The 19,222-nt window shown below is 41.8% G+C and overlaps 1 protein-coding gene across 10 annotated transcripts in view; it reads right to left on the bottom strand.

Moving 5' to 3' along the window:
* The window catches only part of SMARCD3 (SWI/SNF related, matrix associated, actin dependent regulator of chromatin, subfamily d, member 3), a 121,500-nt gene that overhangs the window by 25,928 nt on the left and 76,350 nt on the right, over nucleotides 1-19,222 (bottom strand). For 9 of the 10 annotated variants that reach the window (XM_030008862.1, XM_030008860.2, XM_030008858.2 and 6 more), the window contains 2 exons: nucleotides 12,446-12,568; nucleotides 712-834 (listed from right to left, as the gene is read on the bottom strand). In XM_030008862.1, the coding sequence (XP_029864722.1) occupies nucleotides 712-834; nucleotides 12,446-12,568 (246 nt within the window). The remainder of the gene's footprint in view (nucleotides 1-711; nucleotides 835-12,445; nucleotides 12,569-19,222) is intronic. The other variant, XM_030008864.2, reaches the window with a different exon arrangement.

Raw genomic sequence — 19,222 nt, 5'->3', positions numbered from 1 at the left:
CCTAACTTCAACTTCCAGATGTTGCACGTTGTCACCCCTTTATCTTCCAGCAAGATTATAATTCTGATTCACGTACAGTTATCTCCAGACAAACAGACGTGCCTTGAAAGCCTTGCCCTCTCCATACATGCATGTTCTCTATCTGTTTATCCTATCAAATACTTAGCTTGTGAAGTCTATTCAAATAGGTGACACCTGTATTAGGAAAGTCCAGCCTTCCCCGAGGAATGTTAAATCCATCACTGAGGTTTCTGAGGACTTCAGAATGATAAAACTTTTCTTCCATCTTGCTCTGACCATCCATACATCCTCTTGCCCTCCCTAGGAACATAAACCACTCACTTGTCCTTGTTATCCTACTCTTCACAACATGCAATGCCTGCTGTAGGCCTGACTCATCACACCTCTCGTGACCTGAACCCTGCCATATCTTTTAAGGGAATCATCTCAGCCCCGTTCTCTCCACCTCCTCCTACCTGTCCTGTCCTTAAGTCTGCTCGATTTCCTGCTGCCCTCCCCACCGCTCCCCAACATTCCCATTATGGCATTATCCCTCACTCCAGCTGGACATGGCGCCTTCCCAGCAGCAACAAGCCAATGCTGCCATTCAGAGATGTCTTGTCTGAGTTGATGTCCCCAGTAAAAGTCCACCACCCCACAGGACAATCTCTAGATCCTTGCCAGCCCCAGTGAAGCACAGGTAAGTCATACGTCATCCAGGAGCTTCCCCTCCACTCGCAGCTCCCATGAAGCAATGCTGCCATCAGAGTCATCAGCGTCAGATTTTGCAGGATTAAATGTGTTGGAGATGTAAAGTCTCAGTTTCCTCTTTTGCTGTTATACAAATAGAGAAAAGAAAAGTACACATCCGGTTTAAGTCCAAGACCTGAGGAAGCCACAGGAAAGGTGGTAAGTTACACATTTAGTAGAGAATCTGCATGTTCAGTACCATTGCACCAGGTTATACTAGAATTTAAGATTTGAAGAAAATACACTGAAGAGCTGATCTGAAACTTCCTTTCAAAAACTATTGGTCATACAAACATGCTAAGATCCACTGTAAGTGGAGAAAGACAGGAGGTTGCAGGGCCAAGGCCATGAGGCTATACATCCTGTACTTCCCGATTAGATATTCGAGAAATCATTGTAAGAAAAGCACGATATGATGCCCTTCCTGTCTAGATCCTAGGTAGATTGCTAAGACTCAGCAAACCTCTTGCTACATGAGTGCCTTTCACAGTTGCATCAGTTCTGATTTGTGAATGGCAGTCACAAATACAGCTAATGCTGCAAATTACATGCTGGGCCCATGCTCTGCCCATCTTCATTCTACCGTCATGCAGAGCCTGTTAATAGTCCTCCTACAGACACACACTCAAATACACACACCCCCTCCTGCTGCCTAACCTTCCTTCTTTAACTGCCTTTCACCCTAATAAACATGTTGCAGCTCCAACTTGCTGTGAGACCTGAGTGGAGGAAGGCACTGTGCTTCATCCCTAACCCAGGTGCTCAAGCCTGTGATAGATACAATCATGCCCACCTGTTGTCATTTTTACAGGCTCTCTAACATTTCCCAATCACTGTACTGGCTTATGGCTATGTTATTGCTCAGTGCCCTTCTCTCCCATGCACCATGTGGAAAACCTGGCCATTAACTCTGATGCATGGATTCCAGAAACTATATTGCCAAAAATTTCTTTGGGACTCTAATCTCAAATATCTGTTTATAATACAATGACAAAAAGGCTACAGTTTTCCAGTTAATGCAGTCAAAACAACCTTCATCCAACATAAGAAAGGAGTAGTCTTATAAAGCTTTCACACTCAGACATACACACATACAGGAGAGAAGGAAGTTATATACATCAGGTCAGGAAACTAAAAATCTGATATGGCATAGAGGAATGTGGGAGGCAGAGATAGATGTATGGCTAAAGAGGAACAAGAAACTCACTACACTTTGCCAAATCTAGAGAAGACAGTGACATAAAAGTTTGATGGAAATGGAGTGTCAATAGTATGCACTGACAGGGAACAGGATTTTCAAAAGTGCCAAGAGTCCAGAAAATAACAGGTTGACACAGACAAGAACAGGCAGATAGGTAGAAAAATAGTTCTAGAAATCTTTATTCTTTCTCCATCCTTTCCTACAGGATTTCTGTTGCTAAAGTGCTCTTTCATTATATAAAATGGCTTTTTTTAAGGCCACAGAATCTCTATTTGTTGTGGAGGATTTGTGAAGGACTTCACATTTCTAAATTCACAACTCCTCAAATTAAGTTGCACATTTTGTGCACTGTTCCTAAATTTTATCCCCACCTGGATTATTTGCAAAACTGTATCTATATACATAACCAGCTTTTTTCTTAAGAGTTCCTCCTTAGATACTCCACTGACATTTCAGGTTTATATCACTGATTCCATTTCCTCTTCTTTTGATTTCCAAAGACATTATCTCCATTCTTCCTTTTACCCTGGAAACTCCTTCTCTCCTCATATCTCCCCATACCCAGATAGGAACTGTGTCTGTTTCCTTCGAAGTCCGACATTTCATCACTAAGATCATCCTCTGCAATAACATCCTTATTCAAATCTGAGTATTTTAGATGTCTTCCTTTCTCCTAGCTTTCAGGCTCTAGCTGCCTTGTACAGTCCACCTAAAACCAAGTTAGTAACAATGCCTAACTCCACTGTGAAATACAAAATACCTCTCCTTGATATTTTCCACTGTTTCCCTTTGCTAACCCCTTATCATTTTTCTTTCAAATCAAGCACAAGACAGATGCAGCTTACATTTCAGAACTGGTCTCTTGCTGGGTTCGCTATACTTTCCCTGCTCTGCCAAAGTCAGAGTCTGCGTATCATTTGTTTGTCCCACATCTCTCTCTTCAATTTACAGTGTTTTTTTCTACACAATGAATTCTCTTTCTCAGATTTAATCCTTTCCTCACTGTAATCCCTATAAATCAGCCCACTTCTTCCACACTGTCATCAGAAAGGAACTTAGAATAATTATGAATAAAAATCCTAAGTAATGGCTATCTCTAAAGTTATCTTTTATCCTACTTTCTACGTATCTTGATTTTAGATCGAAAACCTTTTAGCCTTTGACTCCCAACACGTTACAGACACTACTGACAACCTGTAAGTACTATGGAATGCTGAGCCTTTAGTCTCTGTTAAGAAAAGACATCCTATCCAACATGCAAAATGTGTAACTTGCACCCTGGGGGCTGTCTTCAGATTTTGGCCCAAGAGGTACTGCAAATTTGCAGCACTATTAAGGCAGTGATTATCTCCCAAATGCAACCACTGAAAGATCCTTGCTTCTGACTCATCAGGAAATCAGTCAAATAGCACAACTGCACAGCTGCAAGAGGATCCCAACACCAAACGGGCTTTAAATCTAATAAAAATCTTTATTAGAACACAAAGCAGAATAAGGGAACATAAAGAAAGAAAACTCACATTTGCCTGGTAAAATGCAATTTTAAAAAAAAAGGTTTTGTAAACCAAATTTTCTCTGCTCACATGTCCTTGAAAATGGTTCATTTCTTCAGGCTTGCTCTTATTCCAGCAACTGTGTGATTTCCGGGGTTGCAGAAAACTCTGTAGGGTCATTTCTGGGGAGACACAGAGAATCCTCTCTTTTTATTCCTTAAGATCCAACTGTGTTTGTGCTATTGCCTTCTTTCAGGAGACTCCAAATTTCTGCTTTTTCTTCCGGCTTCTTCCTGAATGAGGCAGTCCCTCATCCTTTTTGCCTCACTGACTGGCCTACCCTGCACTCCAGCTGGCACAACCTTCCCCTCCCTTTGAGGGCTCTACCAGGCCAAGTACACCTTAGGACATGGCAAACACTAGCCTTCCTTTCTACAGCTGAGCCACCACCCTTTAAAATGAACCTGCACAGCGAACTGCAATCAGGTGTCAGCCATCACAATTGTCATAACCAGTATCTCTAGACCTGACCTGCAAAGTGCAGCCAGATCTGCCAAAGACGTTCTGGTAAGCAGTCTAAAAAAACTGTGAAAAAGGCATTTGGCCATGAACATTGCTTGAACAGCCAAACCTGTCCTTCTCTGTACAGCACTGTGCTGACCCAGAAACATTCAAGCCTCCACAACTACTTTTCTGAAGCTGCTGCCAACATGTCTACCTCCTGTTTGTTCCCTTATGAGTTGCTGCTCCATTTTTTCCTTCTTTCTGCCCTTCCCAGAATTCCCACTACCACCTCCTCCTTACACATGTCTAGTGTTGCCAGCACCGCTGGCTCCTCATAAAAGCTACCTGGGAACAGCTCTGCTCAAGACAGTCTGGGAGGCTGACTATCTACCAGTTCCAGACACTAGACAACAGCATTTGAACTTGCCCTACATACGCTTATCACCAACTGCGGTAATACATACTTTGAGCAGTGGCATTAAAGAAAATACACTTAGAAATCTCTAGCAAAACATCAGAACCATAGCTCTACAAATGAACATTTTCTTTGGACCAGCAGGCTCCTTCTCCTCTACCATGACTTTTCTCCTGTCAGCTGTGAGACACTACCATCTCACCTGATGAAGAAGATCCTGGCAGAGATCCAAGAGTATAGTCTGAATCCCTCCTGCAGGGATCTACCCAGTGAGTAACAACTTCAGCACTCACAGCTATACTGCTAGCATAAGGAGGTCCAGTCTTGGAAGATGGCAGCTCAGAGATGATATAGATAGTCAAAACTGAGCTCAAGAAAGAAGGAACACCGAAATGGTGCTGGCTGGGGCTTTATAGCCACTATACAGAGCATAAAGCCTCCTTGGCTAAAGACACACACCCAAAATCACTGCACTCAGTTCACTTATCAGTACTCCTGGGTTCCACAATAATGCCAAGTTCATATCCAGAAAGCTCTGAGAGTGAGGTATTCTCCCGTCTCCAGCTGAGCAACTCCATCTCATCCAGACAGGAAATGATACATCAGTTACCTACAACTTGGTTACTTTGCGGCTTAAATACAGCAGCGCAACATACTTGGGCAAGAAGCCGCTGCCCTTCAACAAATTCTACAAATTTCTTAGCGATGCATGTTATAGCACAGATCTAAAATCTATTCTCCTCTCTGTGTGGTGGCTTCTCAGAGAACAGAAAAGCAACCAACCAAAACCTGAGGCCTTGTTTTTTACTGGTAGGATTCTCAGAAGCTTGGGGCAAAAACTAAAGAGAAAACTTACAGCTCTAGGACAAGAAGAAAGCATCACATTTCACCTCTTCAGACACACTGAAACTTTGCCACCCAGAAAGGCAAAGCCCAACAGGGGGGAATATCACAGAGACTTGATCAACGTTGTGAATCAAATAACCTCTTGCTGAAGTTAAAGTTTTCTTCAGTGAACTCTCAGGCAGGACACAGTACCTCCAGGACACTTCCAGGGAAGTTGTGCTTGGGATTTCAAACAAATTAACTAAATTATCAGCAGATAGACTATTGCTGACTGAATCAAGGAAATCTGGCTGCTGATCCTATGAATAGTATTAAGAGCTCTCTATGCACGTCTTAAGGATGGATTTCTATGTACCTCAACACAGCATAAAAACCTCATGCATAAAGCACAGTAAAGATTAAAATCTGTGTTTCTGTCTTCATATGGTCTCACAAAAACTTTTTAGGAAGGAAAAAGAACCATTGAAGTTAAAAGTATCATGGAGACTAGAAATCAGGAGACAAAAAGAACAATGACCACCAGTAACAAGTGTTCAAGTCTGACCATTATAAAAGAATTGAATGAAACAGAGAGTGTTCATATCAGAACTGGAATATAGAGGTATTGCTCACCCAGAGTAGCAGCAGACAGATATGTCAAAATTTGTAGAAGAAACAAAATTAGTTGGGTAACTCATGACAACAAAAGATGGACAAGAACTTAAAAATGGCCAACCCAAAGCAGGAAAATCAGTGACTTGGTAGAATATGCAAGTATCATGAGTACTAAAAGGAACTACCCAATATTTACTGAGTTCAAAATTGCACCAACACATGAAAAACACCTGTAGACAGTTCTATAGAAACTTCAACAACAACAACAAAAAACCTCCAAAAAAGTCAAACAAATGTTATAGAGGAATAAAATGGAGAATAGTATGCGCAATAGTCTATAAAATCAGTTATAGCAGCTTACTTGGCAGTTGTATACCATACTCTCTCAGGAAGAGAATCAGGAGGTGTATACTGACAGGTGATAAGAATAGGTAGGTGCACTGAAAAATTCTTTCTCTACAGTGATTGGGGGGGCTGAATTTTTTACCTAAGAAAAGAGAACATTAAAGAACCTGGAAGACATATTTAAAATATGGGCTGATCTAAAGAAGATTAGGTGTTTGCATTTTCCTTATCTCACAATGCAAAAAGCATATAACACATAAAATTATGCCACAAGACCATAAATTCAAACCTGATCAATGGAAGTATGTCATGTATGCTATACAAAGCATAGTGAAGCATAGTTAACCCATAGAACTCATTGTCACAGAACACAGATTTAGAACTTCCAGGTTTATATGCAAGAAGAGACTTTATTGTCCAGTTCAATTTCCTGTGCAACACAGGCTCTAATCATTCATCAAATAGGGCAGCTCTTTTTTAAAGGACATCCAGTGTTGACTTAAAGACTTGACAGAATGGAAAATCTATTACATCTCTGATATCTTGTTCTAGTGGTCATAAATATGCATATTAATCAGCCTCAATTGGTCTATTTTTGAACTGCCAGCTGTTGGACCAAAGCCAAAAGCTCTTTAAACAAAACAAAAAAAACCCCAAACAAACAAAAAAACAGGGAGTGACTATATTATGTACAGATCCCAGGAATATCCAGTCATATCAATATATGAGAATTTTAAAAGATGTCAGACCTTTCTGTGTCTTAATATAAACTGATCTCTAATTACTGGAATTTAGGTGGAACTGTCACCTACAGTTGGAAGGGTTTCTGGCACCTTCCTATGAAGTATTTAGCATTGGAACACATTACCCAGAGAGGCTGTGGAGTGTCCCACCTTGGAGATGTTCAAAAGCCATCTGGACATGGTCCTGGGCAACCAGCTCTAAGTGACCCTGCTTGAGCAGGGGGGTTGGACAAGATGACCTCCAGAGAACCCTTCCAACTTCAACCAACCTGTGATCCTGTTACTGGTCACTATTAGTAAGGACACTGATCCACACCAGCCTCATAATTCCTGTTGCTACTGCATGTGGGAGAGGGAGGGTGATAACGCAAGATTTAACCATGTTCTCATCAAATACTTAAGCTAGTTTGTGATGGGTTGAGAATGCACATGTACTTTGCCTGTTTGTGTTGAGCCTGATGAACTTTTTGTCCAGTGGCATGATTCAGTCCTAACTAGTTAAAAGCAGTGGAGCATGGTAAGGCTGCGGGCACAGTCTCTTGACAGTAACTATCCAGACAACAAGCCAACCAGTAATGCAGTAACACTTGTTGGTGTGGTCCCATTGGCAACTCAGTCCTCTCAATAATAACATGTGTAAGAACCCCCAGATCAGTCTATAGAAGACAACCTGGGAACTCCTAGGCCCAAGTTCAGGGGTATCCAAAAAGAGGTGGACTCACCTAAAGCCCACTGACTCTGAGGTGACCCTCAAAGATTGGGTGACTGCAGATCAACATACATGTTAAGGCTAAGGACAGTAAGACAACCACAAGCCATGACCCAACTCTCCCAATGTATAACGGCATACTAATCAGACGATATACCTGTTGCCGGACTGACCTCCTCACACTAGCGAAACTGTAAGCTATTTGGCTTTTTTTTATTTTGTAAATGTTATGGTTGATGATTAAAGATGAGAAAATTCCTAATAAAATTCCCTCAATAAATTGTTTTGATTAAATTGAAATTACCATAAATTCTGTTCTGCCTTCAACATATTTCTACTTTAAATGACTTGTGCAGACATTTCCCCTGAAGAGCTTTAAAGTATCTTATCAAAACCACTGTAGTGCTTGATGGAGTACACCAATGGGCCCTAGGGTCACTGAGCTGTCAGCAACAGTAAGTCCAGGTCACAGGTCTGTATCATGTAATGCTTTTCAGAAGCCATGAAGATACAATTTCAAAAATGAAATCTCTGTTTCTGCTCGTTGATTTGGAGCAATTTTGCTTCTCTGACAATTATGACCTCTTTCTAATTTCAAGCCTAACATTTACTCAGTCACCTTCTCCCCATTTGTTCTTGTGCCAGCATTGTCCTTCAGCCTAAATGTTGATACTTTTCTTCCCCTCTACCAAAAAGACAGCCACTCCCAGTTCCTCCCAAATTTTTTTGTGTTCGCATATAAAAGCCGAGTGACATGCACAAGGTGAATCTTCCTTTCCCTAGATTGTTGCAGAAGCTCTTTTTTCGCATAATTGTTCTAGTTTGAACTGTTCATTTGGCGTATCGATGACACTGTATTCCAGCTTTAACAATCAGATGAGATGCCACCAGGGTCTTCTGCAGCAACACTAGACCTTTTCTGTTGTTACAGGGAATTCTAGTCACTGACCTATCATAAGTTTTTCTTCTCTCAGTCACATCATATTAAGTGTAAGATTGTTATTATCAAAATAATAAACCTCACCTTAAATGATGTTTCAAATCAGTTGGCAACTATTTTATAGCAGAAATTCCTCCAATTAATCCCAGCCAGCACCAAGACCAACGTGACAACCACAGAAAAGGAAGTACACTGTCCATGTGCCGCAGACCTCAAAGTGCAAAGGGGAATCTACAACAGCTAAAGAGTGACAGAGCTGCCACTGCTCTCAATTACCTTGAATTTTCTTTAGTAATCTCCACCTCTTTCTCCATAATATCCCCTGAAGAATGAATAAAATGCTTTGCTCAAGTTGGGATAAATGATACCTACTGCATATGTTGACTGAAGTGAGTGCAGGTTTGATTCTAAGAGCTCAATGACAGTAGGGTTCAGAGTATGACACAAAAATCTCCACAAATTATTTATTCTTCTGCCCCTAAGAATATCCGTTGGATGCTTGAGCTTTAGAACTCATTACACGGAAAAGATGAGAGTCTCTTAAAACAACAGAACTGCAGAGCTCCGGTATGAGGTGCTGCGGACACAAGGCATACTGAGCAAAAAAAAAAAAAAAACCAGTCTTGCCTGAGAGGACAGAGGACCAGGCAGAAACCTTAGCATTTCAGAAAAAATGCAAAATCCCTTCTGCTGACAATCTGATAGCAATTCCTCAGTCATCTTAAAACCTGAAAGTGGGGAAAGAATCTCAATTTACAAAACCAGGGAGAGAGACATTGTGACTGTATTCAGATGCTACTACTCTTTTTTAACCTAAAAATGGAGAACCTGGGAGTAGATCATTTAGTTTGAGGAACCACAACCACACACAGGTCTGGTAAACTCCGTGTCCCACACCAGTTCACTGTGAAAGAGTGACAGTCCCTGGATAACAGTTTCTGGTTTGGGTGAGACCAAACTATTGTTCGTGGTGCCAGGGCTTGGAGTAGGAGCCTTGCTTGTGGGATGGGTCACTAGACGCCCTTCTTTCAGCCAGGTGACCCCTGATTCAAGTCTTGGGATGAAAATCATCTCAGTCTTAAAATCACGTTTATGTACACAACTGACTAGTTATCTCAGGCTTAGTCAATGGAAAGAAATAGGCACTTTTTAGGGCACGATTTATCTATATTCTTTTAAATATCTACTTCTGTATGAGAATAACTGTGCCCTGAACTCCATTGCCTACACTGACTAAATTGCTCAACTATAAAGGGAGCCCAGAGTAATGAACTTACATATAAATAAATACAACATAGATGTCTATACTTAGACAAATAAATCCCACTCCCAAAGTCCACCATGGCCCTAGCTGTCCAGATTTTCAGTAATGCATTCTTCTTTAATGACATCTACTCATCTGAAGTTGAGCCATACAGTTTCTGTTTCCTTCAGGCCATGGAGCTTGCTATTTCTGTACCTCTAGCCACACTGCAGTCAAACAACCCTGCCTGCCTGACTCCCCGCTAAAAAGTCCTTCCTGGAATTCTGAGTGTGTGAGTGGGTGGGTCTTCCATAAAGTCAGTGCAAGGACTCCTGCAATGAGTGGCGTGCAGCAAATGCTGCTCTGCGGGCAAGGAATTCTGAGACTCTTGTGGTAGATGTCGCCCAAGAACATAGGACTGACAGAAGAGGAGAGAACACACTAGTACCCATTAGGCAGAAAAAAGAGAAGGCAGGATCTAGACTGGAAAAGCTGGCAGCTGAGAGGGGCTGCTGACAGCGGTAAAGTGAGCTGGCAGGTGGTGAAGGCCATTTCCCCCCCTTCAACCAACCTCACGACCCCAAGGCCTCCTTGCTTTCTGAGCAATCCCGCAGCTGTCATCTGTTTCAACAGTGCAACTGTTCACAGAAGATCCAAGTAGGATCAATAGGCCCAGCATATTTTATGCACTGTCCTCAATCAAAAGCGTTTGAAACATTTCCCCCTAAAATTTCTCCAGAATAATTAGTCTTCAGACAGAAAAAAACAGCCTGAGCAACACTAGACCATAAACTTGTGGTTCCCAAAGACTGCTTCTAGCTACAACTCAATTGTTGTGACCAATGAGATAACTGCAATTACAACTGAAAATTCTGAAGAGTCCTGCATATTCCCTACATATTATCACATACCTCAGACAAATTTAAATTTTTCCCAGGATTACAATCCCAGTTTGGGAACCACTGTTTTAAGGCAAATATTTCAAAATTACAAGAGCTTTGATAAGAGATGGAAATGCAGAGATAACTTTTATTGCTGTTACCAATGCTCCAACTATAGTATAATGAAAATACTTGGCATCAGAACAACCCAATAGGCTTAGCTTTATTTTGACAGGTCTTGAATTTCACAGATGCTACGTGCTAAGTCTAGACATGAATTTGAAAAACATCTGTTTGATCATTCTTTAGATGTTAACTAGCTGAGTAACTGATACTTAAAATGTGTTTGCTGAGCCCTAAATGGAAACAGAATTTTCTGTCTACAGTTTCTCTAGACTGTTGTGCCTCCTATAGTCTTCCCCATTACAGGCCCTGAATATCTCCATTGTACAGCTTAGAGCTGGCACCTCATGTACTGGTCAATTCCCTAGTTAAAGGGATTGCCACAGAATAAATGTCTTCCTGCAGATTTATGAATGAGAGTCTAAGTCTTCAATTACTTTTAAACATGGCCAAGTTCCTAGCTGGTTTAAAATAATGGTGTTCTACCTACATTAAGAAACTAAGACAAATTATTCCTTTTGAAAGTCCAATCTACTATATACAACACTTTTTGACTACAAACTTGTGATTTAAACCATCCACACTTCAGTTTCCTATCTATAAAATAGGTATGTTAATGGAACTTAATTTTTTCCATTTTTTTTCTGTTTCATACATATCAACTGGAAAAACATCAGAGGTAAAAGCCTTCCACATCTTATCAGATACCTGTACAGTGACAAATAGAATGGAATCTTGATCTTAGTTGAGCTGATACCCATTACTGTGGTACAGACAAGAATGACAGCTTTACTTCACAGTAGACATACAGCTACAAAACTCTTCATACTACAGGATTTATTACATGAATAAGTATGAGCATTCAATACAGTCACAAGAACTTAAATAAGACATGAAAAGACATTCTTCACAATGAGAGTGGCCAAACATTGGAACAGATTGCCCAAAGAGGCTGTGAAACCTCCATCCTTAGAGATTTTTAAAACTCAACAAGGCCTTGACAACCTGGTTTTGAGCAGGAGGTTGAACTAGATGACTTTCACAGTTTCCTCCTACATAAACTTTTCCATGATTCAGTTGAATAGACTCAGAAAACTTAGGAAAAGACCATTTCAGAAGGATATTATGAACAGTGAAGTGCTGGACTTGATCTAATAGAAATTGCAGAAAATGTCATCCATTCTTTTCTTACATGAATCATCCTTTTACAGACTATGTAAATGTGTACACTTTTGCAGCATCTTCAACAATTTTTCTGTAAGTAATTCTTCCCATTATATATTCTGTTATTCCACAACTTTAGCTTTTGACTGAATTCTAACAGGAAATGTAACACCTCTCTTCAGACATGCCTCTATTCTCTTATTTTCTTCTTTTTAATCATTCTAATACAAAGTTCCAAAACCAGTGTTTATTTATCCAGAAGCTATTATTCCCCTTATTAAAGGCTTTCAGAACCTAGAGCTGGTAATATCCACAGAATTTTCTCCACCACTTTTCTATGCATGCTGCTTCCCAGCTGCTTATTCTTAGGAGCTTTCTCTGATCTGTTTCAAAATATCTCTGTTAACAGGACTTCTATTGGAAAGATCATTCCACCATTTAATACAAGGATTATTTTTTCCCCCTAACTCAATCTACAAATTTTCATGACATACCTTCATTGGCCTCTTCAGCGCTTCCTGAATATCCACACGCTTCCGCATAATGGTCTGGTCTAGTTTGCGTTCAAAGGCCAACAGATCCATGTAGGCCTGGGACTCAGGAACCAGCTCCCGGATCTGAGAAGGAAGCAAGGAATATCCAAGCACTGGAAGCAAGAATCTACCATGTTCCAGAGCAGTAATACTGACACCTTCCCAGCCCTTAGACTGATGTGCTCAGAAGGAGTTATCCCTAAGACAATAGTTCCCAACTAGCAGGGCAGGTCTCAGTGGCATGGTACAAGCATACGACTGAAAAGCTGGAGCACAGAACTAAAGCTAATGAACTCTGGAAGACCCCAGCTGGATTCACAAGGCCTGAATCATGGCTGCTTCTTTTCAAGTGAGGCTTAGCTACAAGCAGCCTGGGAGACACTCCTCTCAGCAATGCAAAGTACAGTAAATTTGTCCTGTTTAAACTAAAAAAGTTCTGGGTCTCTCTAGACTGAAAATAAAGGGTGTGTGTTCATGTTGATTTTTTAAAAACAAGTGTTACCCATGGTAAGTAAAAACTGCCATTTAGGAAGTCAGCCTTTGTCAACGCATCTTCTTGGCTGAGGTGCAACTGACCTTCATGTCAAAGTTTCAACATGACCAGCTATGAGGTGTCAACTTACAATCTTGCTAACTTTTACTGGTACTTTAATACATTAGCTAAACTACATTAGTTCTACTAACAATCCCCCTTTTTATTTTCCCTTTTCCAGAGAAGTCAGCAGCGGAGGTGATATGAAGTAGGTTAGGAGGAAGACCTAATGATCTGAGCTTAAAAATGGGCAAGTATACCCTTACATGAAAAAGTCAGTTCTTAATTGGGAATAACTCATGCAGGCAAAGCATAAAAGAAAGGAACTGTAAGTAATTATAATAAATCTACTGGACTGCCTTGTCTATTTCTACAATATTCACTCTAGCTTTCACCTATATAACTAGAATATTTAACTGTTAGAACACTTCTGTTCTACAGGAATTAAAAGCTAGTTAGCATTCCTGTTTTGCTTTAGAATCAGAAGTCTACATTTTTAATTTGGTGTAAGACACAAACACCTACGGGAGAGACACCAGGCATACACCTGTTCACTGTGTTCTGCAAGGACGCAAGAACTATTGCACAAGGTCATCCCAACGGTCGTCTATTCTAGTACTGTCTCTGACAGCATTTGAAAGTTGTTGCCCTTTAGAACCTACAACAGCCTGAAAAACAGCATTCCAGAACCTCAATAGACAGTGTGTGAAGAAGTACCTCCTTTTGCTCATTCGAACCTGCCATCTGTTAGCTTCATTTCATGCCATCTCCTTGCATTTCTGGAGCAGCAGTGGGCAGGCATTCCCTATGCACCTTCTCCATACTGCTCATACATTTTACAGTTTTTTGTCATCTCTTTCTTAATATTTTTCTTTTCCAGCCTGAAAATGAACAATTCCTCCCTTCTGCATTTAGACTGATTGAGACTATCAAACAAATGTCTCTTTCAACCTTATTTATTTGTCTATTTGTTTTGAGATGCTAGAACACCTGTTCTGTTTACAGCAGGACTGACCCTTTGGAGAAGCAGAAACCACGGAGCCAAAAACTCTGTTCAGCTTTAGCTGAACCACTATATTTTTAACTGCTTGTATTCTTTCACAAAGTCTTAGTATCAGCAGAATAATAAAAGAACATGAACATTTTCAAGAGCAAAGCATGAAGAGCAAGCATTGCCCTGGAAACATCGAGTTGCCAGATAGCTTGCAGAATAAAGACAGCTAGGCAATACTTCCTCCACACAGTGAATACAAATCTTTGGACTCAACAAAATACCTCAGTGCTTTTATCCTGTCCCACACAGAAGAAAAGATTCCTCAGTTCCTTCCACACAGAGGAAATTAACCATGCTGTACTGCAGTCAATTAAAAATTGGACCCAGAACATAGTTTCAGTCTTTCAACTCCAAGTTTCAGCAGAGTCAGTTCATGAACTCCTAGGCACATGGTGAAGCAGGGAGCTGACCTACACAGCCCTCAAGTTAAAGTATATACTACAGCTGTAATACAACCTTTCCAGCTGGTTCACAGGGTACTGGACTCAGGATCTAATGAAATTTCTAATAAGTTTGTAGAAACAGCAGTAATCTTCAATAAATATTTCTATTCCATGCTTTTACATCTCTTACCACATGGAAGTGAAAGGGTATTTCCTATTCCATTCCTATAACCAAACAGGATGTTAAACATTATAAGATGTTAAGAAAGCATAAACACTTTAAAATCAGCCAACAAAGATAATGCTGTATATAATTCCTTGAACTGCAAATGGCTGCAGGTTGCGAGAGTATTTAGGAGAAGAACTGTACTTGCCTGTGTTTGTAATCTTCTCTAGGTATGTGTTACGGTCACAGTGAAGACGGGATACTGGGCTAGATCAAAGGTCCACTCAGGGCAGTTTTGGCTGCTCTTACAGTCTTTTGTTTTCTCACCATACTATTGGAATAATCTTTTGGAGGCACAATAACGTTCCAATTTCATACTCTTTCCCAATTTTCCCTCAAAAGTGAGAGGAAAATTAAAGGGGAGCCCCAGCAGTATCATGTCACAAAGAAGAATTTTTCTTTGTTTCTGGTACATTTTAGCTCAAAAAGATAAAGGTACTCTTACACTCCAGCCAGTAATACCTAATTCATTTTTCAGTTTTCTTCATAGGTAACTGAACCCCAGTTATTTGGTGTTTATGTGATAAGGATCGGTGCAACCTGCCTAATTCCTCCTTCTTGCATGCTTTGCCCTAACTGAAAAGTTCATAGCTCCATGCAATTCTCCTCTCTTCTTCTACAAAAGTTCCAACTACAAATGTGTAAAGAGTATTACAAGACCTCAGTTCTCCATTCTGGCCTTTATCTATTTCAAGAAACTACAAAAAGCACTTAGCAGCAGCATCTCACCATCTGAGGTTTTGAAGCATGTATGTTAAACTTTATCTTAGAATTATATGGATAACTAGAATAGATTATGATTAACATTAGTAAGATAGTGTCTTTCTAGAGGCTGGGGTTATCTTTTTCCTATTGTGAAAATTCAAATGTTTCAAATGTAAAAAAATTAATAAGAACAGATTATTATTAAGTTATGCACTTTTATCCTTGATTTCCACAGATTTTTTTTTATTGATGGTGACAAAAGAATGGAAAAATTATAAGAGTCAGGGCTGGGAGGACAATGTGCAGGGAATAGCATGATAGAAGAGGCTCTCAATTTCCTTGTAAAAGCAGCACACTGTGGGGGGCCCACCACACATGCCTGTAAACAAATGTGCAAGGCTTGTGAAACAGAATCAGAAACCAGTGAACAGCTGCAACACTACAATCTCTGGGATATGAAAAATATCATGGGATAGCTGCTATGACTGGCACAGTACAACAGCTTGGAAGGCAATGACAACAGGCTGCACACTAGGGAAGGCTTCATCCAAATGTAAAGAATTGCACTGGAACAGATGATACTGCAAGGGGCATGTACTACAAAAAACCTAGTCAAGAAGGAGACAAAGCCTTTCTTAGACATCTGGAGGAAGCACCGTGGTTGCAGGCCCTCATACTCATGGGGGAACTTTAACCAGCCTGACATCTGCTTTGAGGGCAGGAGCACTGGGCACAAGCACTACAGGAGACTCCTGGATCGGATTAATGACCATTTCTTGACACAGATGATCAACAAGCCAACAAGGGGAGGTGCTCTGTTGGACCTGTTACTCACAAAGAATGAAGAGCTGGTTGGGGATGTGAAGGTTAAGGGCAGCCCTGGCTGCAGCAACCATGAGATGGCCGAGTTTGCAATCCTGAGAGAAGCGAGCAAGACCTGGACTTCAGGAGAGCAGGTTTTGGCTTGTTCAGGGATCTGCCCAGAAGGATCTTATGGGACAGTGGGGATCCCTGGAGGACAAAGGGGCTCAGGGAAGCTGGCTGAACTTCAAGGACAACCTCTTCAAAGCAAAGGGGAATGATCAGACCGATGTGCAGAAAGTTGAGCAGGCCTGGCAGGAGGCCAGCAGGGTTAAGCAGGGAATTCCTGCCTGGCCTCAGATGCAAAGAGGGAGTGCACGGAGGTGTAAGCAGGGATGGTCTACCCAGCAGGACCAGCACAATGGTGCCCGAGCATGCAAGCATGAAATTAGGGAAGTCAAAGCTCAGCTGGAACTGAACCTAGCAATGGACGTGACGGGCAACAAGAAAGCCTTCTGCAAAGCATATCAGCAGCAGAAGGAAGACTAAGGAAAACCCGGGTCTGTGTCTGGTTCTGCCGCTCTGTGGTGGGTTGACCCTGGCTGGGTGCCAGGTGTCCACCAAAGCCGCTCTATCACTCCCCCTTCTTAGTTGGACAGGGCGGAGAAAATATAACAAAAGGCTCGTGGGTCAAGATAAGGACAGTTTAATAAAATGAAAGCAAAGGTCGCGCGCGAAAGCAAAGAAAAACAAATGATATTATTCTCTACTTCCCATCAGCAGGCGATGTCTGGCCACTTCCTGGGAAGCAGGGCTTCAGTACGCGTGGTGGTTGCTCTGGAAGACAAAAAATGCCTTCCCTTCCGCCTCCCTTTACTTAGCTTTTATATCTGGGCTGACGTCATATGGTATGGAATATCTGTTTGGTTAGTTTAGGTCAGTCCTGGTTATGTCCCTTCCCAAGATCTTGCCCTGCCCCAGCCCGCCATTGAGGGAGGGGGCAAAAATGTTGGGGAGACAGCCTTGATGCTGTGCCAGCGCTGCTCAGCAGTAGCCAAAACACTGGTGTGTTATCAACACCTCTCTAGCTACTAATGCAGAGCACAGTTCTATGAGGGCTGCTGTGGGGACTATTAACTCCATCTCAGCCAGACCCCATACACGCTCATGTCAAAAGCCATGGAGAAGGCCGTGGCACTCAAGTGTTGTCTTTGCCTCCGTTACTCCTGGTAAGTCCTGTCCTCAGGCCTCCCAGGTCCCTGAGCCTACGTCAGAGTCAGGGGAGCATGGCTGCTCAGAGGGACCTTGACAGGCTGCAGGAACAGGACGGCAGCTCAGCATCAACAAAGGCAAAGACCAAGTTCTACTCCTGGGATAGAACGATACCATGCAGTGGCACGGGTGGGCATCAACTGGGTAGAAGCAGTTTTGCAGGAGAGGACCTGGGGGTCCTCATGGACAACAAGTGGAGAATGAGTCTGTGAGGTAAGCCAGCCGTGACAAAGGTCAACTGCAAAATGGTCTGTATTAGCGTAAGCGTTGCCATCAAGTCAAGGAAAGAGGCTATTCCTTGCTATGCCACACTTGCGAAACTGCGTCTGGACTTCTGGGCAGAGGACCACAAAGACGTGACATCCTGGAGTGAGGCCCGCAGAGGACCACCAGGATGTCTGGGGGCTGGAGCACATGGCTGCCAAGAGAAGCTGCAAGAGCTGGGTTTGTCCAGCCTTGAGAAGAGAAGGGGAAAGGGAGATCCTGTTGGTGAGTGCAGCTGCCATATGGGGTGGTGAAGAGAAGACAGAGCCAGCCTCCTCTTGGAGGTGCACAACAACAAGATGAGAGGCAACAGAAACTCACTGCAACGTGGGCAGTTGACTCAGTATAAGGAACTTTTTCTTAAAATAAAAAAAGCAAAACACGATGGTACCAAAACGTTGGAACAGGCTGCCAAAAGATGCTGTGGGATGTCCATCCTTGGCTGGAGGCAGTCAGAACCCGACTGGACAAGGTCCTGAGCAACCTGCTGTAATTTCAACCTGTTTTGTGAAACAGTTGGTCTGCATGACTTCCACAAAGGTCCTTCTGATCCAAATTGTTTTGTGATTACTGAGGCTTAAACAGCTGTCTACCCAAATCATGGTTTTGCCAGATAGTCAGTGAATCCTTTGTGTGTTTGAGGACTAAGAGGTCACTTTCAGCCTGTATGTTACAGAGACTAAATTACGGTTAATTTTTATTTTGTTTCTGCAGCTGCAAATACGTGTTGTACGTACTGCACGTGTTGCAAGTAAAACGTACAAGTAATATATTTAAATTATGAGCACATATGCAAACAAGGCTTACAACTCCTTAGGAGAGTTACAAAGGAATCAGCAGAATGCCAGTCTATCTAATACCCTCTAAGTATATTTAAGGATATCTCCAAATCAAAAACTGTGGAGGACATTAACACTGACCAAAAGTAAATGAGAACAGAGCAGCCATACAGCAACAGGGACTCTCCATAAAGCTGGGCTACTCAAGCAAACTTTTTTAATACAGCCAGATGGAGCCCAGTAATGACATTCACCCTTCCAGAACACTGGCTAACTAACCTTAACACCTCTGAAAACAAGAAATTAAGATCTACAATTCATCTTTGTCCTTCCCTTACTTCAGACCTGGCACTAGCCACCAGGAAGGGCTAATCTGTCATTACCAAACAAACCAACAAACAAGTCATGGATAATCCAATCCACCTTTTGAAATCCTCAGTTCAAAACAGGTTAACGGTAGTACTGTAACAGATGAAGTATCTAAGGCTATGGGAGAGGTAAGATTGAGAGACAGAGAAATCTTTTGCTTGGCCAACAGCATGGCTGGAGAAGAACAATTCTGGAAGAGGCGGCCTTCCTTCACATTTGAGGCTACCATTTCATACCTGAGAGTAGCAGATTCCGCTCAAAACACTGATCAAGATCAGCTGCAGGTTTCTGTCAAAATGGCTAGAGTACCTCATGTAGAAAGTACACTGACTTCAAGCCAACTGCAAGGTCCA

This window comes from Aquila chrysaetos, chromosome 3 (assembly GCF_900496995.4).
Source record: "Aquila chrysaetos chrysaetos chromosome 3, bAquChr1.4, whole genome shotgun sequence".
Classification (NCBI taxonomy): Eukaryota; Metazoa; Chordata; class Aves; order Accipitriformes; family Accipitridae; genus Aquila; species Aquila chrysaetos.
Note: the sequence above shows the minus strand (reverse complement) of the source record. Positions and strands in the feature narration are given on the sequence as shown.